The 26,396-nt window shown below is 43.8% G+C and overlaps 1 protein-coding gene across 5 annotated transcripts in view; it reads right to left on the bottom strand.

Moving 5' to 3' along the window:
* The window catches only part of LOC107150034 (contactin-4), an 874,282-nt gene that overhangs the window by 211,516 nt on the left and 636,370 nt on the right, over positions 1-26,396 (bottom strand). For all 5 annotated transcript variants that reach the window (XM_048787029.1, XM_048787028.1, XM_048787027.1 and 2 more), the window contains one exon: positions 3,638-3,733. In XM_048787029.1, the coding sequence (XP_048642986.1) occupies positions 3,638-3,733 (96 nt within the window). The remainder of the gene's footprint in view (positions 1-3,637; positions 3,734-26,396) is intronic.

Here is a 26,396-nt window from a genome sequence, read left to right as displayed (position 1 = left end):
AGCATGTTTCAGGAGATGTCTGTGGAAATGTGGAATAAATTTCTCTGAGGGCAGGATGCTCAGGGGGCTCACTGTGCAACACCCACTCCTGTGTTTTAACTTTCTTGAAGTCATAAGTTCCAGAAAGGAGCGGGGCTTTGCAAATATACCTCCGAGATTAGTTATCTGGGTTGCCGCCACATTACAAGAGATTTAACATTCTGGTAGGACAGAAGAAACCAGCAAAAGCTTCCATTTTTATGTTGATCAGATTTCATATGCGGAAGAGACGCGTGAGTCTGAGGAAATTTCTCCTGAATCCAAACGTATGTCCATGATGAAGTGACTTCCTTACATAAAGGACAGACCTTCCATAATGCAAAACATATTCCACAAAGAAGAGTCTTAGCTTTTATTGAGCAATAACTACGTGATGATTAGGGATCTGAGGATCCCTTTAATCTCTTCACTTATAGGGTGAGGCATACAGATTTGAAGATGTTTGCTTGCTTTCAAATAATTACCTGAAACAGAACTGGAACAAGAATACACACCTATACTCCAAATTTAGTGCTTCTGAGGCTAACATAAAAAATTAGTCAAGTCCAAAAGAGACAAAAAAAAAAAAAAATTTCCCAGCATGAATGACAACAATCAGACTTGGATACAGTGTTCATCTCCAAAAACCAGAGAACCTAACAATTCCACATTCTTGATCCAGATTCAGGGAGCCTTCCTGTCTAAGCTGCCTCCGAGTACCACATGCTTCACGTGCAAGCCTTTCCGAGATTTTGCTAATGGTTATTTTGTGATAGAAATGTTAGGTGGATGGATGGAAAAGAAGAGTTACAGCTTTTGAGTATCTGACCAAAAGAAAAGGGTGTTTTTCAAATTCTAAGCTTGCGAAATTGGTTCCATCAATCACATGGAAGGGCCAGATAGAAAATTAAGGCAATAATGGGGACAGCAGGTGTCACAGTAAATGTCAGCCTCAATCAGCAAGAGTGGAGTTGATCAAACCAGTCATCACACTCCTCTGTGGGATCCTGATCGATATCCCTCCTTGTCAAACCTCCGCACCCCTGAACCCTCTCTGGGCAGTCACGTTGGCTCTGAGGTCATCACAGGTCCCTGGCACAGACACGGAAAGTTGCCTAATGTCTCTCCATGTTTGTGCTTATTAATGAAACCTTGGTATGTCTTGGGATAGGAAAGCATCTGCAGGAAGTACTTGATTTTTCCGTCTCTGTTGCCCCCCCGGGGTGATCCATGGGATGTGGGCAAGGTTCTCAGGCAAAGCAGACTCTTCAGAATCAAGGTAAATTGAAATGAAGAAAAACTTCTGCCTTTGATCCTTGCTCTCTTTCTGTTTCTTCCGGATGGGAATGCAGACCCTGTGCCTCAGCCAGAGCGCACACTAAGAGCCTCAGAGAAGGAACTGAGGAAGGGCTTGTGTCCTACAAGACACCCTCAAATGACTGTGTTAGGCCAGGCGCGGTGATGGCGCACGCCTACAATTCCAGTGACTCGGGAGGCTGAGGCAGGAGGATCTCGAGTTCAAAGACAGCCTCAGCAATTTAGTGAGGTCCGAAGCAACGCAGTGAGATCCTGTCCCTAAATAAAATGTAAAACAGGACTGGGGATGTGGCTCAGTGGCTAAAACCTCTGGATTCAATGCTCAGTATCAAACATCAATCAATCAATCAACCAAATAAGGATTGTAGAGCGCTGTGTGAGGCCCTGGGTTCCACACCTGGGTACACACACACACACACACACACACACACACCCATGCCAGCTTTAGATCGTACACATGTGACAGTCTTGCATATGAGAACAACAAAGTCTAATGTATTTAAGCCAAAATGAAGAGGATTTTCAATTTTTTACACTCAAAACAAATCCCTAACTGATCTAGTGGCTGGGTCTCCACAAAGCCATCTTGGATTCTGTGATGAAGTGACTTTGGTTCTTGGTCTGACAATGAGTCATTGTGGTTAATAAGAAATGTTGGCGAGGATGTGGAGAAAAGGGCACACTCACACATTGTGCAGATTGGTGCCACCATTATGGAAAGCGGTAAGGTGTTTCTCAGAAAACTTAGAATGGAACCACCATTTGACCCAGCTATCTCACTNTCGACAATTGAGGTTCAAATGCTGGATTGAAATGAATTGATATTTCCCCCGATTCCCCCCCCCCCCCGCCTTGGGTTCTTAGCACAAATCTGCTAAATCCCTTTTACTTCCCTGAGGGATATCAGTGAAAAGAAGCATCTTTTGTTATTCCTAATAACCACGCCCGCATTTTCGCTAGTGAGGTGGCTGTTGGTGGGCCCCATAGATACCTGCTGGATCACAGGGAATAATCATATAACCAGAGAGTTGGAACTTTCCACTTGACCACCCACGCCCCACCTCTGGGAGAGGAAGAGGGGCTGCCTAAGGAGCTCAGGTATCATCCGCCAATGGTTCGATCCATTGTGCCTAAATAATGGAACCTCACATCTGTGTCTGGTGCTCACAGGCTCTTTCCCTTCCTCTCTTTATCTGGCCATTCATATTTATCCATTACAGAATCCCTAACATAAATGGGTAAAGGGACACTGTTTGAGTCAGCTTTTTCATTGCTGTGACTGACCAGAGCAATTGTAGAGGAGGAAAAGTTAATTTAGGGGCTCATGGTTTCAGAGATCTGGGTCCATGAACAGCCGGCTCTATACCTTGGGGCTCTAGGTGAGGCAGGACATCATGGCGGAAGAGAGTGGCAGAGAGACTCAGCCCACATGGTGATCAGGAAGCAGAGAGACAGACTCCCCTCTCCAGATATAAAATATACACCCCAAAGGCAGGACCCCAGGGACCCCCCTCCCCCAGCCACACCCCACCTGCCTCCAGATCACCACCCAGTTCCCCCCACCAGGGGATCCATTCACTGGTCAGGTTGAGGCTCTCACAACCCAACCATTTCTCCTCCAGACCTTCTTGCATTGTCTCACCCAGGAGCTTTGGGGGGACACCTCACCTCCAAACCCACAACAGACATTGAATAAACTACCATTCTCATAAACTCTGAAACCCAAAGAAGACATAGCTTGTCGAAAGCTTGCCATGATCACCTGATGGGACCCAGTGTTGCAGCCTCCATTCTGTGGGATCTGACACCAACTCCACTCTGCGTTAGCGTCAGCATGGCCACGGAGCCACGGGGCACCCCATCCGTGTCCAGAAGGTTGGAGAATTGGTGGTCGGAGGGAAAAATGCCCCACCTTTGCTGGGAGCAGAAACGCTCATAGATCCCTCTTGCTCCTCCCCAGCAGAGAGGTCAAGTGAAACAGGCCTCTCTTTTTTTCTTTTTTTAACCCAATCGAGTGGTAACAAGATCTGGACGCTTTAGTGCAGATTGTGACTCTGACTGATTCAGGTGACTTTCCCCCTGAGCCAGGCAAGCAGCCGTGGGCAGGAACCTTTGCACAATCTGATATTTCCCTATCCTGATTTTGGGAGGTGTACGCCATGGCTCTTCCTCCACAGGAAGGGACTCTGGGAATCTCTCTAAAGGACACTGTCCCCTTGGCCGGTGCCGAGGGGGAGAATATTCTGCAAGAAAAATAGCAGCCAGTGAGATGTGCACGTGTCGGCGGCGCATGGATGGGTACCTCCAGAGTGGGGTGGCGGGCCACACAGCAGTACCATGCCCTGACCTCGGCGGACGGACACCGTGCTCCTCGTCCTTGTCTTAAAGTTCTCAAGATCTGTTGGGAGAAATAAAGGGAAATGCGTTTAAGATTTAAAGTTCTGAGATATCGTGGGAGAGGGTCGCTTTTTCCAAAAAAGAGGGATGAGCGGGAAGTCACCCTTGGGAGCACCTGCAGCAGGCGATCTGAATGTGGCTTTCTCATACTGACGCTGTCTCTTGCTCCTTGGTTCTATAGTGAGATGGTCCACTAACGTGGCCACTTGCCACCTGGGCCCATTTAGAGTCAAAATAGCTAATGTTCAGTAAAATTCACATGTCCGTTCCTGAGACATGACTAGCCACATTTGAAGTGCTCCATAGCCACACAGCGTTAGTGACTACCACAGATGGAGAACACGCCCATCATTCCAGATGATTCAACTGGAATTGTCTGGTGCAGATGGAGGTGAAGAAATTGAGATTTGAAGATATTGTGGTCTCTCCACCGACTCCTCTGTAATTTTACATCATCATCAGAATGCACATGCATGATTTCTTTTCTCTTTTTTTTTTTTTTTGGTACCAGGGATTGAACTCAGGGGCACTCGACCACTGAGCCCCATCCCCAGCCCTATTTTGTATTTTATTTAGAGACAGGGTCTCACTGAGTTGCTCAGCACCTCGCTTTTGCTGAGGCTGGCTTTGAAGTTGCGATCCTCCTGCCTCAGCCTCCTGAGCCGCTGGGATTACAGGTGTGCACTGGTGAAAATGCATGCTTTGTAACAGTTCTGTTCACTTCACGAGCCCTTCCATGGTATACAATTATACTCCTTTCCCTGTATTCATATATGCCTAGAAGATGACACACACTGTCTTTATAATTACACACATAGTATAAATGTATATATAAGTACAAATAGATACACACCTAGAGTTCTTGAGACATTCTTGTGTACTTTGTTAAATATTGGGAAGGCACACTTCTGGCTCTTTTTGGAATGAAGTCCTATTTCCTTCAATGAGGTCAAGTGTGCTTAGAGAGATAAGATGTGCATGAACCCAAAGATGACAGTTTGAGGCAATAAATAAGCACTTGGTACATGAGGTGTCTGGGGAAATGAACAGACACTTCACAGAAGAAGAAATACAACTGATGAACAAACGTATGAAAAATGTTCAACGTCTCTAGCCATTGAGAAATGCAGATCAAAACTACTCTAAGATTTCATCTCACTCCAGTCTGAAAGGCGATTATTGAAAAGAGAAGCAATAAGAAATGTTGGCGAGGATGTGGAGAAAAGGGCACACTCACACATTGTGCAGATTGGTGCCACCATTATGGAAAGCGGTAAGGTGTTTCTCAGAAAACTTAGAATGGAACCACCATTTGACCCAGCTATCTCACTCCTAAGATGATACCCAAAGGACTTAAAACCAGCATACTGCAGGAACACAGCCACGTCAATGTTTGTAGCAGCTCAATTCACAATAGCCAAATTATGGAACTGGCCTAGGTGCCCTTCAACAGATGAAGGGATAAAGAAAATGTGGCAAATTACACAAAATGGAGTACTACTATGTCTTAAAGAAGGATGAAATCATGGCATTTGCTGGTAAATAGATGGAGCTGGAGAATATCACACTAAGTGAAATAAGTCAATCCCCCTAAAACCAAAGGCCAAATGTTTTCTCTGATATGTGGATGCTAATTCACCATATTGGGAGCGGCCAGGTAAGAACAGAAGTGCTCTGGGTTACACAGAGGGGAGTGAAGGGAGGGGGAAGGAGGCACGGGGTTAGGAAAGACAGTAGAGTGAACCGGACATTATCACCCTAGGTGCATTATGATCACACGCCCGGTGTGATTCCACATCGTGCACAACCAGAGGAGTGAGAAGTTACACTCCATTTACGTATGATGGGTCAGAGTGCATTCTACTGTCTTGTGTAACTAATTGGAACAAATTAAAAATCAATTATTACTCGACATATCTAATCAAGTGTCACAATTGTTCAAAGGTGTGTTTTCTCTTACCCTCCCAAATGGGAGGGTCTTAAGTGCCATTTCACTTTATTGGTATCTAAAACAATTTAATGTCCTGATTTCAGATGGAAGGACCCCTTGTGACTCAAGGTGTCGTGGGGGGCTATGAACCATGTGGCTGTACCCACCAGCCTGAGGGGACATTTACCCCTTGCTTTCTGATGGCAACTGGGTAAACATTGTAAGGTGACTACCACACGAGATCCTAACAACAGTTCTACCGGTTAGTTACCTTCCATTTTTACAGACTAGAAAAGAGGGGCATCACGAGCTCACTAAAGGTGACAAGGTGACATTAGTGAGGGGCAGCGTGTTATCGTCTGGAACTGGGCTGCTCCCAATGGCTCATGGTGGAAGGCTTGGTTTCCAGTGGGTGGCACTATTGAGAGGTGGTAGACACTTAAGCAACAGCAAGTTAGTTGGAGGAAGCAGATCACTGGGAGCATTTCTCCGCCATGTTGTTCTACCTCCCCGTCAGGCCCAGAAAAAAAATGGCATCAAGTACCCAAACAAACCTTTCCTACTCTGACTGGATTTTCTCAGGTCATCTGTCACAGTGTGGGAAAGCTGACTGACCATCCAGAGAAACCTAGATCATCTCCCAGCCATTACTACATCCACCTCTGGTTTCAGGGAGGACTCAGGATACAAAAATTAATAAACGCATCATTGAACAGATCTAATTTTATTTATCTTTTTACATAACACAATCATGTGATAAAATCATAGTAATTACCGTTATTCATAATGATTTCTTTCGTAGGAATTAGGAAAGTTGGAAATTTAGCCATTGTTGTTTTCGCGATTCAGAGGTTTACAAAAGTAAACCAGCTGAGGATACAAACACTGTGAGAACACAGAATCTGTCCCATAGCAACTCAAGAGTTTAGTGGGCAGAATTGCCACCTGCTACCTAACCACGGGACCCAAGGACCACCAGAGTCAAAATCTAAGAAGAGTGTGAAGGACTCACACCTACTCAGCACAAAGCCAAAGGGCACTAAAATCTAAATCACAATTTATCCAATAGGCACCAGGTAAAGGTGGAGCGTATTTTTGTTCTCCTTAAGGAAATGGTCTTCAAAGAGACTTAAGCCAGAGATTTTTTTTTAACTTCATTGTAGATTTCATATTTTAAATCCTTCTCCCTGAACGAGACAGTGAATCCATTTGAATTGCCGCATCTGCACACAAGCTCTTAGAGTGACTTATCGACATTTTTTTTTTTAAAGATATCCCATACAATTTCCAGAGCTGAATCAAAAATCAAGGACCAATAGATAACAGAGATCCAGTCTCGTCTAGGCAAAACCAACCGTGGTTTAAGAAACAGGAAAGAAAAGTATTATATGCAATGATTTTTTTTTTAATTGCCTTCCCTGAGCTTAAAAGAACTGGATCCTACTTCTTCTTCTGGAACTTATGAATTCCATTCAGCTCTACGAGATCTGGGTATTCAGAGTATATTGCAATCCTTTAGGATTTGAGAAAAATATTTAGAAATGTCTCTTAGTAGTTAATTAAAGCCGCGTCCAGATGGTAGACCCTTCCTACCCACGCAGCGGACAAGAGAGGACGTCTGTGGGTGGATAGAGTTTGACAACCATCTCTGCCCCTTACTACTTGTGCTGACCTTGGGTAAGTCTCAGTCTTATCATAAATAAATGGAGAATAAATGTGGGCTTCGTTTTAAATGAAGAATCACTGTGCCAAGATTTAATGAGATGTTTGAAAAGCTCACCGCCAAGCACAAGGACTTCAGGGTGAAAGGTGGGTACTTAATGTATGTTTTTTTTTTTTCTGTCCATGAGAGAATGCTGGGATTCTGTGGCAATCATACCCCAAACCAGTGCATTATAGAAAGGGCTGCAGCCAGATGTGGTGGCGCACGCCTGTAATCCCAGCGGCTCGGGAGGCTGAGGCAGGAGGATCGTGAGTCCAAAGCCAGCCTCAGCAAAAAGCGAGGCCCTAAGCAACTCAGTGAGACCCTGTCTCTAAATAAAATAGAAAATAGGACTGGGGAGGTGGCTCAGGGGTTGAGTGCCCCTGAATTCAATCCCTTGTACCCCCCCCACTCCAATAAAAGGGCTCCAATTAGCAGTGGCACCCTAGAATGAGTGGTGGATGTAAATCAAAATACACACTAGTTATACATGTGTTTAGGGAAAGATGGCAGGTCCCAAATTGGTGTCTTCATATATCATTTCAGATATAATCTATTCAGAATCTGCTAGAGACATGATAATTTTCCAGGTTGAAGAACTGCGTGTGTGTGAATGAGCATTTTAAAAAAATGCTTTTCTACTTTGTAGCAAAGTTTTCACCAGCAACATTTGTGATTTATCTTACGCATAAAATAATACACTCAAAGTCATTTTCTCTCCAAAGCTTTGGAACCAGGTCATGATCATCAGCAGCAGCTTTCTGAGATAGCGAGGAGGCATTACGGAGAGTGCCCTGTGCCCGTGAGCATTGCTCAGAAACCCACCACAGCACCCACTGGCAAAACGTATCAAGGTCACCCGTGGGCCAAGTGCTTTTACTGTATGCCGTGATTTAATCCCTTTATAGCTTCCATTCCCAGTTTACAGGTTCCATAGCTGAGGCTCAGAGGGTTCCCTCCTGTGTGTGCTCCACACACTGGGAAGTGGTTGGAAAGATACAGTCACGTTCTGGTCCATCCAAAGACACAACTCTGAAGCCACCAGCATCCAAGGGTTCCTCCCTGACTTGGAGAAGCTAATGACAAGAAGCCTGGGAACCAGTCGTTAGTGGACATCTTAGAGACAAATGGGAAGTTCACGTGGATGGATTTTACACTCGACGGGTTTATAAGAAAAATCTACCTTTCCCCCTGACCACGGATGGGTTGGTACATTTGGTTCTAAATCTTCTCTTCTTCCTTTTGCATTTTACTGAGGGTGAGCGCTCTCTGCAGGGATTGAAGCAGTTCAACAGGAAGAAAATAATGAGAAAAGACCCTATGAAGAGGTAGGATCGTCGCCTTCCCAGGAAGGAAGGGGAACAGTTCCCGTGCCCTGTTCTCGTTAGCTCACGCAGTCGGTTACGGACACATGAATACAACACCAAAGTGTGTGACAAAGGACATCCATGATTTTCTAAGACAGCTTATGTCTCCAGCTTTGTGCATACTTCACAGATACATAATGTATAGACTTAAAAAAAATGGCTCTACTTGATGGTGTCGATTGCATTCATTAGCCGGATGCATAACTTTTTTGACAATCACACACCTAAAAAAGAAGGCAAATTTTTGCAGAAAATGGTTTCTTATCATATTTTTCTGCAAAAAAACAAAGGTCTTTTAAAACTCTCCTCTGGGATAGAACACCGACATTTTCATTTTTAAATGAGATTAGAAAATATGCTATCGTCTTTGGGGCTGGGTTAGCTCCCTGAGGACGTCAAAGCTGTTTAGCAGCCACATTCCTGGTGATGTAAGGTGTCAAAGGCCTGAGGTCACAGTAGGAGATCAATAATAGAAAGCCTTCATAGAAGTAAACGTTTGGAGTTCAGACCGTGGAGTAAATCAGAGAGTCACGGGAAGAAAAAAAAATATCCACAGATTATAAGGTTGAGAGCCGATAAATATCTTATAATTAATACCTGGAGATAGTGAAGAACAAATAAAATCAAGAGGGTCCAAGATCCTTTTTTTTTAAGAAGTAATAAGAATAAATAAAGCAAATTGATTTTTAAGGCCAACATGAAGAGATTAGCCATTATGTACTTGGGCAGGAAAAGGTGAGACTATTTGCAGACTGGGACCTCCCAGAGGAGGGTATAAAAACTATAGTTTAAACATGCCCAGGAAAGGCTCAGGAGATAATAACACACATTGTAGTTTGGGGGAAAAATAGAAAAATTAGGGAGAAAAGCAAAATCGAAAAATTATACCATATATATTTTTTAATGCATGTTATTATTTTAATGCAAGCTAAAAAAAAATCCAATTTCCTTTTTTTTTTTTCCCTGACTTGGCTAGATCTAGATTCTGTGAATTCTGATAGGGTGGCCTCCGAATAAGAAACTGTCAGCACCCGTTCCCTGTAGTGTGGCTTCCTCCCATTTCGAAAGAGGCAATCAATAAGGAGATCAATACCGACTTGGGAAAATGGTCAAGCGATGCCTTTGTTATGAATCGGCTTTTCATAATGGTGATTGTGCCACTCACACAAAGAAAGAGGTATTTTTGAAGACCTTGCCAAAAGCGCAGTATTCTGCGGCATATTTAAAATGATCTTTGGACTCTCTGCCATTTGTTCCCCGAGGGTGTATATGTGTGGATGCACCTGAGCGTATTGCATGGCCCCGAGTTAAAAGTCCATGGTTCATCATTGTTATCATTCGGGAGCATCATAGGAAAAAATCTTCAGAAAAGTGACTCATTGAGAAAAAAACTAGTGAGCTCAGATCTTCGCCAGATAAAGTAGCATTAGTGTGTCCAAGTCAAGTCTACTCAAGACCCGACAACAGCACCCCACCTGGTCGGCTGTTTAAAGTAGGGGGTCCACATCTTAGGCCAGGTATTAATTTGACATTGAATCTAGGCCTTCCTAACCCCAAAGTCCAAATCGGTAGTCTCTTGTTCCACACTGAAGTAAACAACAGGAATAAAATCATACTTGTTAGTCGGGTGCGGTGGTGCACATGCCTGTCCCATTCCAGGGGCTCGGGAGGCTGAGGCAGGAGGATCGTGGGTTCAAAGCCAGCCTCAGCAGAAGCGAGGCCCTGAGCAACTCAGCGCGACCCTGTCTCTAAATAAAATACAGAATAGGGCTGAGGAGTTGACTCAGTGGTTGAGTGACCCTGAGTTCAGTCTCTGGCACCAAAAAAAAAATTGAATAAAAATAAATAAAACCCTACTAGCTAATGGACTCTTTGAGACTCTCACAAGCTCACGCCCCTTAACTACTATTTGGCTTTACAAGAGAATAAAGTTTACTTTGCCCTTTACTCTGTGTCTGCTTGACTTTCTGGACAACTGTTTTTATTTCTCATTTTACTCCTTCTCCTTTCCTCGTTTTTTTGACACTTTCTATTTTATCTGGACCTTTGTGCTATTTAAGGAGCCAAAGAACAACTCAATTTAAAACGTCTGAGTTTCCCTGCGTGCTCCATAAAGACGGGCCCCCACCCACCTGCCAAGGTCACTGTGATCAGGGAGACATCACCTCATAAATAAGGAGACAGTGGCCCTAAAACACAAGCGATGATCACGCGCAGTTTTCTCTCTGGGAATTCATCTCTTTACGTGTATGGCTCTTGACTCAGGAGTGTCAGTGGTTGGGCAGGTACATTGCTCTTGGCCAACTAGATTTTAGAATAAAATGTGGACTTTCCACTGTACCCCAAGGCTCCTACCTGCAACATCCACTGTATCCTTAGCTCTTTCCCTTTTGCTTATTTATTCTGTAATAAACATGTTTTGTTTTCTGTTCTTCAAACCCCTGAAGGTGAATCCTGCCTCAGGACCTTGGTACTTGCTGTTTCCTTGGTTTGGAATCCTCTTGCCCCATTTTGGGGGGCTTATTGTAATTTTTTTTAGGAGCCAACTCAAATGTCCACTCCTCACCGTGTCTGTCTACAGTGGACCATCCAGGACATTGGCTCTAGGTATTGTAGGACATGTTCACTTTTGTGATATCCTGCATAGCAATCGCCAGCCTCTCCATCTGCAGTCACAGTGCTTGCCAGATTCTCTCCCCAACTGAAAGCTTGAGGGAGGTGCCAATCTATATGAGGTTGTAATGCAGTGCTCAGAACAGCGCTGGGTACCTAATGTCCAATATAATAATGTCTTATTTAATAATAGCTTATTTAATAACAATAATAATAATATCTCATTTAATGAGTATTCATTGAGCAACACTGTCCCTCCTGGTTGGATACCAAGGAGGCAGGTGGTCAGCCTGACTTCTTTTACTGGTGCATGTGGCGCAGTTTTCCAGCATCTATGTTAAAAGGACCGTTGTGTGCTCTATGGCCAGGGATGTTCTCTGAAAGATAACTAAGAAAAAGTGTTTCTAAGCAGTATGGAAATTCCTCAGAAAACTTGGAATGGAACCACCATTTGACCCAGCTATCCCACTCCTTCGTTTACACCCAAAGGACTTCAAACTCAGCACACTACAGGGACGCATCCACATCAATGTTTATAGCAGCACAATTCACAATAGCTAAACTGTGGAACTAACCTAGATGCCCTTCAGTAGAGGAATGGATAAAGAAACTGTGGTATATATACACAATGGAATATTACTCAGCCTTAAAGAGGACTGAAATGATGGCATTTGCAGGTAAATGGATGGAGTTAGAGAATACCGTGCTAAGTGAAATAAGCCAATCCCCAAAAAACCAAAGGCCAAATGTTCTCTCTGATAAGTGGATGCTGATCCATAACGGTGGCGGGGGGTGTGTGGCTAGGGAAGAATGGAGGGACTTTAGATTGGGCAGAGTGGAATAAGGGGGGAGGTGTGGGGGTGGGAAGGGTGGTGAAATGAGACGGGCATTATTACCCTATATACCTGTATGATTACACTACCAGCGTGATTCTGTACTATGTACAGCCAGAGGAATGAGAAGTTGCGTATTTGTGTACCGTGTATCGAAATGCATTCTGCAATCATGTGAAACCAATTAGAACAAATTAAAAAAAAAAAGAAAAGGTTTTTCTAATTAAGGATGCTGAGCCACCAACCGACCCCTCTTAAAATGAAAGTTTAGAGGTATAAGATGGACCTACAGTCAGCATATGAAATGGTATCACCGCGTGGAACACCCAGCCTTCCCTAGGGAATGTCTGTGATGTTGCATACACAGACCAGCACCCTGGGCACCCTGTGGGTCTGTTGTTTGTGATCAGGGCTACCATCTGTTAGTCAATCACACACCAAACCATTACCTATTTCTCACCCACTGCGAGAATTCTGTAACGACAGGTTTAGGATCATTATGGCTTTCCCAGAAAGAAATGTGACTCTTCATCTTGAATATTTTACTTCCTAACCTTTTCTCCTCACCACTGAAAAATTAAAACCAGCCAGGTGTGATTCAATGGACCAGTTTTAATAAGCAGGCCACCTGAGAGGCCAATCAGACAGGTTAAAGTAACATGAGGATGAATATTCTCTGAAGAAAATGCGGAGAAGTTGCATCAGAGCCCTCGTAAAGCCTGTAAGCAACGCATGTCCAAATGGTCACCCAAGGGACACAGAGCACGATCCAACCCGAGAGACTCTAAGTCCACCAGCCACACAATTGCTCTGGAAAAAAAGGAAAAAACAAAACAAAACAGAAACCTGCTTCAAAGTGAAAGGAATCTCTTCCTCTCAAACTTTCTCATTCCATTGCTTTTTGTTCTCTTAACCTCTCAGGGTTACAAACCCGGACAATCAACTCACTGTCACATTTACCTAGCAATTAACGGCAGTGCAGACGATGACCCAGGAAAGAGCAGCCATTTCCAGCTTCCCTCCTAAATAAGATAGATGCTGTGTGAAGTGTCTCTAAATTCTACCTTTAAAAGTAGGTGACTCAGCCGGGGTGTGGTGGTGCACGTCGGTCATCCCAGCAGCTCGGGAGGCTGAGGCAGGAGGATCGTGAGTTCAAAGCCAGCCTCAGCAACATCGAGGCCCTAAGCAACTCAGTGAGACCCTGTCTCTAAATAAAATACAGCATAGGGCTCGGGGTGTGGCTCAGTGGTCGAGCGCCCCTGAGTTCAATCCCTGGTACCAAAAAAAAAAAAAGAGTAGGCAACTCTTCCCCAAGAAGCTGGGGAGGAAAATAGCACTGATCACTGCTTCAAAGGGGAGGGAGATGTCATCAGTATTTCTTGTTGTCCACGCTGTGCAGAAAAACTTTGATTTCCAGGCCAACAGAAGACACCTCACTTCGTACTCAGTTTGAGGGTTTGGAACTAATAAAACAGAGGTTACTCATAAAGACAAATGCCAATCACATTAAGATCCATTGCTCCTGAGAGACTGGACATTCTTTTATTTATTTTTTTTAATAATTTACTTGTCAATGAACCTTTATTTATTATTTTATTTGTATGCATTACTGAGAATCAAACCCAGTGCCTCAACACACTCTAGGCAAGCGCTCGACCACGGAGCTACAGCCCCAGCTCCCAAACTGGACATCCTTTGCCATATAGTTATTTTGGGGAATTCAAACCTAGAAGAAATAATAGATTTATTGAATCCCTTCCTTAACAAAGGCCCATTCACCTCCCCTTTTCTTCCCGTTCCCTGAGTATAAAATACTTCCTGGGATACTGGATGCTGGATTGGCTTTATACTGTTTAAAAAAAAATTAAGGGCAAAGGGAAAAAAAATTAAAAACAGGTTCTGTATATAAATGAAATTTCCAGATGAGGAGCAGCTGTTATTTATATTGAATTTAAGTTGCTTCGGCAACTTCAACCATATATTTTTATCTCATTTAATTACAGTTTTGGAAATAAAACCATCATCAAATATACATGCAAGCTATGTGTTCATTCATCATCTATTTAGATTTTTTTTTTTTGCAATGGGTGCCGTTTTCCCGCCCCGGTTTTCACAAAGAGAAATCAGAGATAAGATGGCAGTGTGTGTGGCAGACCCACCGGGCCTGAGAAGTGACATGGCTCATGCCTCCTAGTTCTCCAAGACACCTTTCGGTCCATGACGTGGGGGAGAGGGGGCGCCCCTCCAGCTACCCTGAAGTTCTTAGGAGGGCTCTATGGCTGGATCCAGGGATCCAATTCGTACAAGAGCTGATTAGCAGAGGAAAAAAATGTGTTCTATTAATTTGACATGTTTTTTTTGGGGGGGTGGGAGGGGATCTTTATAATAGAATGAAGTCTGAAGAAATAACCAGAACATGAGGCTTTTCATACCATGTTTCTACTTTTCAGACAAAACCCAAGAAATTCATACAGGGAGGACAGGATACCTGGATATCTGAACCACGTGGTTCACTGCGGCTCTAATGATCAGTCTCTGGCCATTTTCCATTCTTGGCGATGACCCCCCCCCCCCAAAAAAAAAAAACCTCCCTGGCAAAGTCAGGCCAATGGCTCATTCTCAAGTTACGGTTCCTCAAGTGACTTCACGCTGGGAGAATCAATATGCCAGTTTGGAATATTTCAAAATGGCACATCTTGGACGCCCGGGTGGATCAGGGAAGAGTCGCTTGCTATCTAGAATGTGCCCACCACAAGCACCCACGACCATGGGAGTCCCTGCTGTGGTCCCTGTGGATGTATAATTGACAAAGAAAAATTCCTCTTCTCAAGGAGTTTCACGTGAGCAAAATGGAAAAGAATCAAAATGAATAAATCAAACCTAATGTCTGAGCTGGTAATGATGCTATTGAAAAATAATTTAAGGAAAAAATAATTTAAAGATTGGTGTGGAAATTTCAAAAGAGGGGCTGGGGTTGTGCCTCGGGGGTAGAGCGCTCGCCTAGCACATGTAGGGCCCTGGGTTCGATCCTCAGCACCACATAAAAATGAAATAGCTATTGTGTGTCCACCTATCACTAAAAAATAAATTAAAAAAAAAAAAAAACAGAAAGTCTTAAAAAAGAAAAAAAAAACTTTAAGAGAGCCGGGCACAGTGGCTCACACCTGTCATCCCAGAGGCTCAGGAGGCTGAGGCAGGAGGATGGCAGGTTCAAAGCCAGCCTCAGCAATGACGAGGCCCTAAGCAACTCAGTGAGACCCTGTCCCTTCAGCTCTTGTCCCCGACTGAGACTGCCGAGAAGGTTGGAAAGTCGTGCCCCGTGACACAGCGGTCTCGGCTGAGTTTGTGCTTCCTTATTTATAACCGACGTTGAAGTCATCCCAGTTCATGTAACACCCGAGGAGTTGGATAAATAAGCATTTTCAGCTTACGTTTAAAAGTTGAAAACATTTCCCTGGCCAAACAAAAGAAACTTGAAGAAATCTGAAGAGGCCAAAGACACAACTACAGGAACACACCATCTACACCCATTTCCTAAGACCAGACACGGACCACACCAGCGAGGTGATCACAGGTGCCCACCTTGGGTGGAGTTATTGTTTTCAGAATTTCAGAGGTGGGGAGACTTTCACCCTGGATTCCTCATTCATTCTTTCTTTCCTTCCTCCCTCCAACAATATGTGTGGGTGCCTTGTGTGGTAGATAATGTAGGGAACGTGACGGTGAATCCAACAGGGTCCCTTGGCCCCAAGAAATGGACAATCTAAAGGGAGGGTGCTGGTTGGTTATATGCAAATACGGCAGCATTTCATATAAGAGAATTGGGCGTCCGTGGATTTTCTTATCTCGGGGGAGTCTGGGACCAACCCCTTGCAGAGACTGAAGGAGAACTTCCATCTACACTGTAGACTATCAGAAAGTTCTGTGGGAATTGAAAGCTGGTATTTTTCACGGGGGCGAGTGGACCATCCATCAAAATCCCTTTGGTGCACACGAGGGACCCATCCGGAGGACAACCAAGATGCTTGATTTTGCCTTTAACTTGCGGGGGTGGGGGGGGAAGTAGGCCTGTGTTTTCTACTGGGCTCCCATGTCCTGTTTCTTCTCTCATGAGCTCTGCTCATGGTGCCGTGTCACTGCGGCAGGTGGCAGTGCACAGGCAGCGCTGGGGGTCAGCCACCTGCTACCACAGGGCCTGGCTGGATCCTTAGGAGAGCTTTTACCATCAAGTGTGGTCAAGACGGTGACACAACGTAGACTTGTCAACGTGGAGACCACGGTGGGCCTGGTCCTCCAACACAGGAGGCGAACTCATGTCCAGATACAGGCTCACCTCACCCCTCCAAGTCCTGGCCTGATGTCTTTCCTGCTCCCCAATGAACTCCAGGTTGATGTCTGGGGTTTGTCTCTGATTTCCATCTTCCCTGTTGGAGGTCAACAGCCGAGTTCCAAGGTGACATCTGTGGTTCTTCTACCACAGCGAGAAATATGACAGCAGCAGCCTCGATGTGGAGTTGAACTTCCACAGACTTCTTAAGACTGTAGACGAGGCCCCAGTCACCAGGGACCTCCCAGTAAAGCAAGCGATGGAGACTTTTCTAAAGATCTCCAAAATGTGTCTTTGTAGTTGAGTGAGGGAGCAAAAATATGAAGGATCTCAGAGGAAGCCAGCTATGACTCAAATATTGAGAGCAAGGCTCACACCCCGTTTGCTGGGTTGGAAATGTGATAGCTAATCCAGCCACCTCTGGGTTTCGGGAATAATAAGTAATGGGAGCAAACCTTACTGAGAGCTATCTGTGTACCAGACACTGTTCTAAGTGCTTTTCATGTATTACCTCAGTTAATCCTCTCCATAATACCATGAGGTAAGTACCATCACATGACCCTTTATGTATGAGAAAACCAAGGCTGGGAATATAATAAGTTGCTCACTCTGGTCGTCAATGGTGACGAAACTCTCACCCCAGCTACTTGGCACCAGATAATCTGATGTTTTCCCTTTATTTCTATTTATTTATTTATTTTTGTTGTTGTGTGATGTATTAAGATGATGATGATGATGATGATGATGGCAGTGATAATTTAACAAGAACAATAAAATTAGGAGAAGTAATTATAAGTCACACTCAGAGCCATCATGAAATGGCACCTTGTGTTTTTTAATTTATTTATTTGTTTGTTTATTTATTGGTACCGGGGATTGAACTCAGGGGCACTCAACCACTGAGGCCTATTTTGCATTTTATTTAGAGACAGGGTCTCACTGAGTTGCTTAGCACCTTGCTTTTTGCTGAGGCTGGCTTTGAACTCACGATCCTCCTGCCTCAGCCTCCCCATCTGCTGGGATTAGAGGAGTGTATGCCACCGTGCCCAGCTAAGGTACCCTGTATTTTTATAGCAAGTTAAAAAAAATATGACAGGTTGACTCATAACAACTCATATCACTAAGAAAACATCTCAGCAAAGTAGAAAGGGACCGTATTAATATTAACTTCCATATTAATTCATATGGATTTAATATTGGTGAAGCTCAAAAAAATTAAAGCGATTTGCTTCAAGTTCAATGTCTAGTCGGTAAAGAGCCTGAGGGCGAGACCCCAAAGCACCCACTTCAAGCTCTTGGAAGACCAGAATGGTATTTCCTATTTCTCAGGCTCCCGAAATCTATCTCAATTTTGCTCTTAAATAATGACGATGATAAAAGCCCTGATATAACCAAGTTGAAGAGCAGAAGCGAGGTATTTTCAAATAGGGACCCACATGTTCACAATGCTCTACCTTCTCCCCCTTGAAGACTGCCTTCATTATTTGACCAAAATTCATAATCAGGAGCAGACATTATCGTGTGACATTGACATACAGTACCCGGAGTGACAGGCCAGGCTGCGAGGGTTCGGCAATTTGGTTTCCCCTGCATTATTAATGCTGCTCTTCCTGATGAGTGTTAATTGGAATATTTTAATTGACGCCACGTTTTACTGCCTTCCCAGCCTGCGTGAGCTCAAGTGCAGAGAACGGTTTTGCAAATAATGAGAATGAAACAAAATCTCTCCCGATCTTACCGAGTTTTCGGCGGGACAGACTGTGACAAACAGAAATCCTGAATTCACCGAACCAGAAAAACGGGATGAAAATCATGCTCGTTCCCATATCTCCTGACGACGTGTGCCCTAGGTTCTTGGGACACCAACCACGAATGAAGCCGTCGAACATCTCTGTCCTTGTGCCCCTACCTCTGGCCAGGTGAGGCCGGAGAATAAGGAGCACGATACAAGAAAATGACATGGTAGGGGACACAGTGGGGGGGGGGGCTGGGCAGACCAGGAGGGAATCGGGGTCCCAGGAGGAGGAAGAAAAGCTGCAGACACACATAATGGACTCGGTGTAGGCTGTAGCAAGCAGGTAGCACCTGAGCACACGCTGCAGGAGGGACCGGTCCAGCAAGGGGCAGCCATTGTAGGTTTTTGAAGAGAGGAGTCTCATGGTTTGGAGGTGAGGTGTCCCCCAAAAGCTCAGGTGTGAGTCAGAGCCAGAAGGTTCCGAGGAGAGGTGACTGGGTTGTGAGTCTTAACCGGATCAGTGAATCGATCACCTGATGGGATTCATCCAGTGGTAACTGAAGGCAGGTGGGTGGGGCTGCAGGAGGTGGGCATTGGGGACATGGCTTTGGGGTATGCATTTTATATCTGGAGAGTGGAGTCTCTCTCTCTGCTCTCTGATCACCACGTGAGCTGCTTCCCTCCACCACACTCTTCCGCCATGATGTTCAGCCTCACCTCCAGCCCTGAGGAATGGAGCCTGCTGTCCATGAACTGAGACCAATGAAACCGTGAGCCCCCAAATAAACTTTTCCTCCCCTACCATTGTTCTGCTTGGGTCCCTGAGTCACAGCGGTGAAAACGATGACTAAAACGAGGAGTGACTGGTTTGACTTATGGTCTCCTGGTTATTCAATTCAGAATGATCTCCTTCAACCGGAATGATTCCCTGTTATACACCTGGCAAAGTGTTGAGAAATCAAAGATGCTAATATAGCTTCAGACCCAGCCCCTGCCCCTGAAGATCTACTCATCTTGGAGGGAGAGGTGGACCATTTCGAGATTTAAAACAGGTAAGGACAGGAGCTTTAGTAGGTGTGTAGGCAAAAGGTTATGGGATTACCAAGAAGAGAGTAAATTATTTTTTCTTGCAGGGGAAAAAAAAATAAAAGAACAAAGTACCCAACATATAATTCTGATCCAGAACAATTACGACTTTAAGAGAAGAATAAAAGGAAACAATAAAATGCTAATGGTAAGGGACATCATCGCAACAATCAAGAGGCACTGAAAGTAAACAATACGGTCATCAAAGGGTTTAAAGGGCTTGCACAAACATATAAGCCATGAATCTAGAAACACAGGTAGGGAGTCATAGTTCGGACCTTGTTGACAGCCTGAGATTTTATTTCACTTTGCACAGAATTATCTTACTAAATAGAAACAGTTTCTAATTGCTTTATGGATACAATGCAATAGGTTAAACACTGTATTGATTTCTTAGATGTTCAGTGCATGCTGCAAAAACATTCCTTCAGTAAAGAGACTTAACTTCCATGGGACATTTCCTAAACTCGGGTGATCCCTGGACACTTTGCAGCTCTGCTCTACGGGAACTGGGGAGTCTATCATTTTGACTGACGCGCCTTTGAGAACTAGCGCCCCCTACAGGAGACTGAGCAAGGTACAGTTTGGAGAGGCACCCATAGCAGTTTGCAAGTGGACATGATCCTAAAGGTGATCGTGACCTTGGGCATACAGCAACAGTGCACACTGACCATAAAAATAAATGCAAACTGAGTTTCTACCCTGCCTTAATGTCTCTTCAAGAAAACTTTTAAGAATACAGGGCCTTATGTAACCACTTAGGCAATTAGCATTTCATCTGAGAAGTCTCGAAGAAAGATGCAGAAACACAATGTGAACTGGTATTGCTTATTCATCTTTCTTCAGAGCCGTGGTACGACCCAAATTAGATTTCCTTGAATTAATGGAGCCGTGAGAAAACTTGGGAGTATATTTAGCTTGTGTATTAATTATGGATTTTATTTTTAGAATCCAGCTTTTCATTTTTTTTTTTGATGGCTTTTTTTTCCTCTCAGAGAAATAAGGGCACATTAAAAACCATAGTATAGAGTTTAAAGGGATATTGAAAAGTGTATTTAATCAAGTGGTATTTTTGGATTAGGGGAACGCCAAAAGATTCTGCCTGATTGGTTTTAAGACGTCTTAATATTCGGTCACGCATACTGATACGTTTTTTCCACTTTTCCTATCTTGATTTTTAGGGAATCTTTGAATATAATCCTTTGAGGACCCTCTCTTAATAAGTCCATTTTAGTAAAATCTGCAATGATGAAGAAACGAAAAAGCTACAAACTTTGGTTTGTTCAAGTTCGTAGCATAGCTTAAGTCCCTAGTTTTGTTTTTTTTTTTTTTAAATCAAAACCAAGTAGATCACCGGTGTGCACTTGGATTTAATTTAAAAGAAAGAAACAAAAGACAACCTTTACCTCTTATGTGTCAAGAAAGCCCCAACCAACAATTTGAAAAATAAATAAATAAAGCCCGTTCTTTGCACCAGCTGTTTCTGTGATTAATGAAAGGATAAGTAATTTACAAAAGTCTGCAGAAGGGTTGTTTACATTTTCAGCAATCATGAACACATAAAAATTAGATGTAATAAAAAGATTGCCTTACTCACAATCAAATTTTACATAATTTTGATTAGTTTTCGCATTGATCAGACCTACCTTTTTTGGATACAAGACAAATTTGAATCCAAGGTTACCCATCTGTTCCTCTAAAATAAGATGTCTGGGAGTAAAAGAGATACGTCTCACCTACATGACAGAATAGATTGTGGAGAGTGTCCCCTTCTATGGAAATGTCACTGGAGATGTGGGGGAAAAGATATATGAAAACCCCACCAAGTCCCAAGTACACATCTTCATCTCCATTACATGTGGATAGAAAGAAAGTGATTTTCAGGTGAGATGGAAAAACCAAAGGACCTAGAGATGTACCATGTACCAGACCTGGGAGAGACAGAGATGGGTGTTTGAGCCAATGTCATCCGGAAAAGACCAGAGCTCCTCTATACCCTAGTCAGTCCTTTTCCCAAAAACCTTGTGATGAACCCAAATCTATTCCAGCTCTTTCTGTGGGTAGAAGATCAATGCATTGTCCTGCCAGGTTCAACTTTGACATCTCGCTTACATCAATTGGAATGTTTTTTGCTGGTGGGACTAAAAATTGGTACAACCATTATGGAAAGCAGTATGGAGATTCCTCAGAAAACTTGGAATGGAACCACCAGTTAACCCAGGCTATCCCACTCCTTGGTTTATACCCAAGGGACTTAAAATCAGCATACTACAGGGACACAGCCACATCAGTGCGTATAGCAGCTCAATTCACAATAGCTAAACTATGGAACCAACCTAGATGCCCTTCAATAGATGAATGGATAGAGAAACTGTGGTATATATACACAATGGAATATTACTCAGTCTTAAAGAAGAACAAATGATGGCATTTGCAGGTAAATGGATGGATCTGGAGAATATTATGCTAAGCAAAATAGGGTAATCTCATAAAACCAAAGGCCAAAAGTTTTCTCTGATATGTGGATGCTAATTCACAATAAGGTGATGGGGGGCTAGGGAAGAATAGATGTACTTGGAGTTAGAGGGGAGTGAAGGGAGAGGAGAGGATGTGGGGGAAGGAAAGATAGTTGAATGAGTCAGACATCATTACCCTCTATGCATATATGAATATGTGATCGGTGTGATTCTACATCATGTACAAGCAGCAGAACGAGAAGTGGTACTCCATTTGTGTATGATGTGTCAGAATGCATTCTACTGCTTCTCTAAAAGCAAAAAAGACATCGATCATCCAATGGATTACTATGTGCCCTAGGTTACTATGTGCCCTATGTCCTTTCTGGGGGAATGCAATGCACCTTGTAGCATTAAATACTTGCAGAAGTCCTGCACAATGTCAAGCCTCTGAGCTCTTCACTGCTGCCCTCTCCCTTCTGGTCCTAAGCATACCCCAGAACCCCCACCATGGAGCCTTGTTGCAAGTGAGTATGTTTCTATCACCTGTCGGGGAGGAAACTTTTGATGATTTAATTAGCTTTGAGGATCAGCATCTCCAAAATGTGACACATGGCTTTCATTATGTATTCCAAACCATTAATAAGAGGCGAGTGGACCAGAAAGTAGATCTAAAAGATGTGGCAGATTGGAAACGTGCCAAATGACCTCAGGCGGCCAACACCACCACTCAGAGCAAAAAATAGGTGCGGCACTCGGTGCTCTCATTTGGAATTTCCTAAGAGCAAAGCAATGGGTAGGAGTCGGTCACTTTACTTGGATATGAATTGGAGCCATTCGATCTCCAAGACTTGATCCTAGGGTCGGATGACTTAGATATGACATCAGGTTCTTTCTAGCTTCGGAAGGTAGAAGGTCACTGGTTGAACTTGAAGCTTCCCGAGCCTGGCTATTCTTCCTGTGTGTGTCCTCAGTCCTGGATCAAGGCCAGACGTGGCTTCTTTGATTGCTATTATTTTTCCTGCACAGCAGAGGATGACGTCATGTATACGGGAAGCCACAAACGAGGGGCTCAGAAAGGGGTGGAGATGTGGCAGTTCAAACAAACTATTTTGAGGAGCCTCAAACAAGAAACAAAACCCGCGAAACATCTCTCACACGGGAGAAATGGAGAAATGCAAAGCAGAATCCTTTGCTTTCTCCCATCGCTTTGATTCTCTTTGATTAAACCAGCCCCAGGTCAAAATCGTGACGGTGATCATCCCTAATAAAGGACCCCAAAATCCAGTAAAACCTAAAGCCCGAATGGTTATTTATGGGTGGAAACAAGAAATGGAGAAAGGTCACAAGTGGAACTGGGGAGTCTTAAGACTTGTTTTTGGACCTCATTGGACAAGGTCATGTAGGTTAATGATGGAGATTAACAGTCTTGACGAAGAGAGAAGATTATGAACCAGCCTTCTCGGTGGCTTTGGAGGAACAAGCCCGGAGCATGATAGGAATCGAGAGTGAAAAGTGTGACCTCCATTTCCAGCCAGTATTCCATTTGGGAAGGAGCTAATTGTGAAATTTCTTTTGTCCTGTCCCTTGAACTCGGGCATCTTTGTGGGTCGCATTTTATAGAGGTTCTTTTTGTTCATCTCATTGCTTGTAATGTGGAAATAATTCAGCCACTGAACTCTGCTGATCCTTGGCAAACATCATGAAAACCGTCCTACTCCCCCAAGGAGGTGACATGTCTCGGGTCATTGGTGGTGAGACAGTGATGTCCTGATCTTTTATGAAAGCCATGCTCTGCTTTGCAAATCTTGGTCGGCTAAGGGAGTATCCTTGTAAATGCTCCCATTTCAGTGTGTCTATTTTGAAAATGCACAACCTAATAATAATTTTGTGGGATTTATTATTATTACACCCACTTTTAAACTCTGCCTGCCTCTCTCTCTCTCTCTCTCTCTCTCTCTCTCTTTCTCTCTCTCTCTCTCTCTCTCTCCCCAAGAAGAAAAAAAGATATGCAAGTTGTAACAAAACAGACTTTAATATTAGAAGCAAGTGTCAAGGGAATGAAATGGGTTGTGACAGGTGTCTCTTAGCAAGATGGTTTCAGTAGCTGATTCTTCCCTCCGAACTTCCACATTTTGGAGAAGAACGCTCCCCCGGAATCTGACTGCATTCGTTAATTCAATTGGCTTTCCTGCGTTTCTGCTCAGAAAGCTCACAGCCAGAATGAGCACATATTCAGCTGTGAGCTTAAACGATGCCCGTATCCATCCGTTTTTAAGTACTTTTAAAACATCTCATGCTAAGCTAAGAGCAATATTAATATTCAAGCAAAACAGTGTTATGTCTGTTCAGTGAGAAATATTGTGGATTTCGAAATGATCCGTCTTTGAAATGAAGATTACATGCAGCCATTATAACCCAAGTGGGGTCGTTGGAATTCCTACGATTTGAACAGGCAGTCTGACATTTCTTCCTATAAAAAAAAAGTCCACAGTGGGATCCAGGTCAGGGAAAATACAGACGTCGTGTCAAAATAGGGAGGCCACCTAGAGACAGCTGAATAATGGTGGTTCCCCAAAAGATGGATCCACATCCTGAGCCTGGGCTCCTATGAATCTGACTTCACCGGAAAAAGGAACGTTTACAGAAATAATTAAGAATCTTGAGATGACAAGATGATGCTGGATTATCTGAAAAGGCCCTACCAATGACGAGGGTCCATCAGGAATGAAGTAGGAGGGACATTAGATAATGTTATAGTTTGGAGGTGGGGTGTCCCCCAAAAGCTCACGTGTGAGACAGAGCAAGAAGGTTCAGAGGAGAAATGATGGGGTTGTGAGAGTCTTAACCCAATCAGTGAATTGGTCACCTGATGAGATTAATCCAGTGGTAACTCAAGGCAGGTGGGGTGTGGCTGGAGGAGGTGGGCATTGGGGGTGTGGCTTTGGGGTATCTATTTGTATCTGGACAGTGGAGTCTGTCTCTTATTTTCTGATCACCATATGAGCTGCTTCCCTCCACCACACTCTTCCACCATGATTTCCTGCCTCACCTCCAGCCCTGAGGAATGGAGCCTGCTGTCCATGAACTGAGACCAATGAAACCGTGAGCCCCCAAATAAACTCTTTCTCCACTACAATTGTTCTGTTATTTTAAGTCACCAAATCTAGGGTCATTTATTACAGAAGCCTAAGAAAGAAATATCCCTGGTTTGCATTCTTCTGCTCTTTTAACTTGGGGGGACAGTCCCCGCATTTATGGAGACCTCAGTTTCCCCATCTTTAAAAAGTATCGTATTTTAACTTAAATAAGGAAAACAATACAGATAACAATAACATCACTATTCCCAATTTGCATGATTCCTTAACAGTAATCCTGTGAGTTATAAACATGGTGAAGAAGAACTAGTCACATAATGGTATTTAAATATAATCCTAACTCATTTCCATAACCTCCGAGAGGTTGAGTGAACAGAGTTTGTGGGGACCTCAAACCTTGGTCTCCTTGTCTTCATTATTCAAGACGTAATACATTGAAGAAACCGCGGATTGCCCTGGTGCCCTAGTAGGAGAGATAGATATTAAATATGCAAGTACCTCCAATCTCATTTAAATCTTATCTAAACAAAAGTAATAATGGCCGTTACTTCTGCACATCAGGGACGGCCGATGCTGACTACCATCCAATACTTATCTATTTCGTGTTTAAAATGTGCATAAGAATCAGCTCATGTTCCTGGTAACACACGTAAGGCAAGAAAATGCACCAGGTATGAATGGTGGGTAAGGACAGCTCACTCACTGGGTCTTGGACAGATGTGGAATTCATGGCCAAAGCCACCGGATAAATCTATGCAATATCCACAGAAAACGAAGCCGTTTCCCTGGGCATAGGACTCGGTGGCTGGGTGGCCTGGGACAGGAAACAGAATGTCCTCAAGCAGAACATTTCAGTTGGCTTGTCACCTGGGGGTCTTAGTCATGCAGGGCACATCTGCCCACTTGGGTCTTTCCTTGGCTGCGTTTGGCCGGCTCTGCTGCCCTTCCTTCAGAGGAGATTGTGAAATGACGACCCCTGAAGATCTTTCAGAAGCAAACCCAGAGAACCTGTCCCAGACGGCTGGGTCACCTGCCTGACGAAGACAGAGAGCCGGCCGGCCTCGGCCATCTCTTGAGGTCACCTCTCGAGCTCTACCATTTTTGAGGCCTGTCTCTCTCCAGTTCACTTGACCATGACTTACCCCTCCAGATGGCCCCAAATATGGAAGAGGAAACCTGACCCCAGCCATGCAGCAGTGGCATTTAGGAGATAAGAATCGGATCAACTTTAGGCATGAATTCCAACTTTGCTATTTAAAATGGGGTTCCAGATCAGTGGCTTCATTTGAGCTAATCTTGTTTTATTTTTCATTTTTTAAAAATAATAAGGAAGACACGGAGACAAACCCACATAAGTACAGTTATCTCGTATTAGAAAAAGGTGCCAAAAACATACATTGGAGAAAACACAGCCTCTTCAACAAGTGGTGCTGGGAAAAGTGGAAATCCATCTGCAGCAGAATGGAATTTAACCCCCGTCTCTCAACTGTAAAAATCTCAACTCAAAGTAGAACAAA

This window comes from Marmota marmota, unplaced genomic scaffold (genome assembly GCF_001458135.2).
Source record: "Marmota marmota marmota unplaced genomic scaffold, marMar, whole genome shotgun sequence".
In the NCBI taxonomy this organism is placed as follows: Eukaryota; Metazoa; Chordata; class Mammalia; order Rodentia; family Sciuridae; genus Marmota; species Marmota marmota.
The sequence above is the reverse complement of the archived record's forward strand: the minus strand, read 5'-3'. Positions and strand labels throughout refer to the sequence as shown.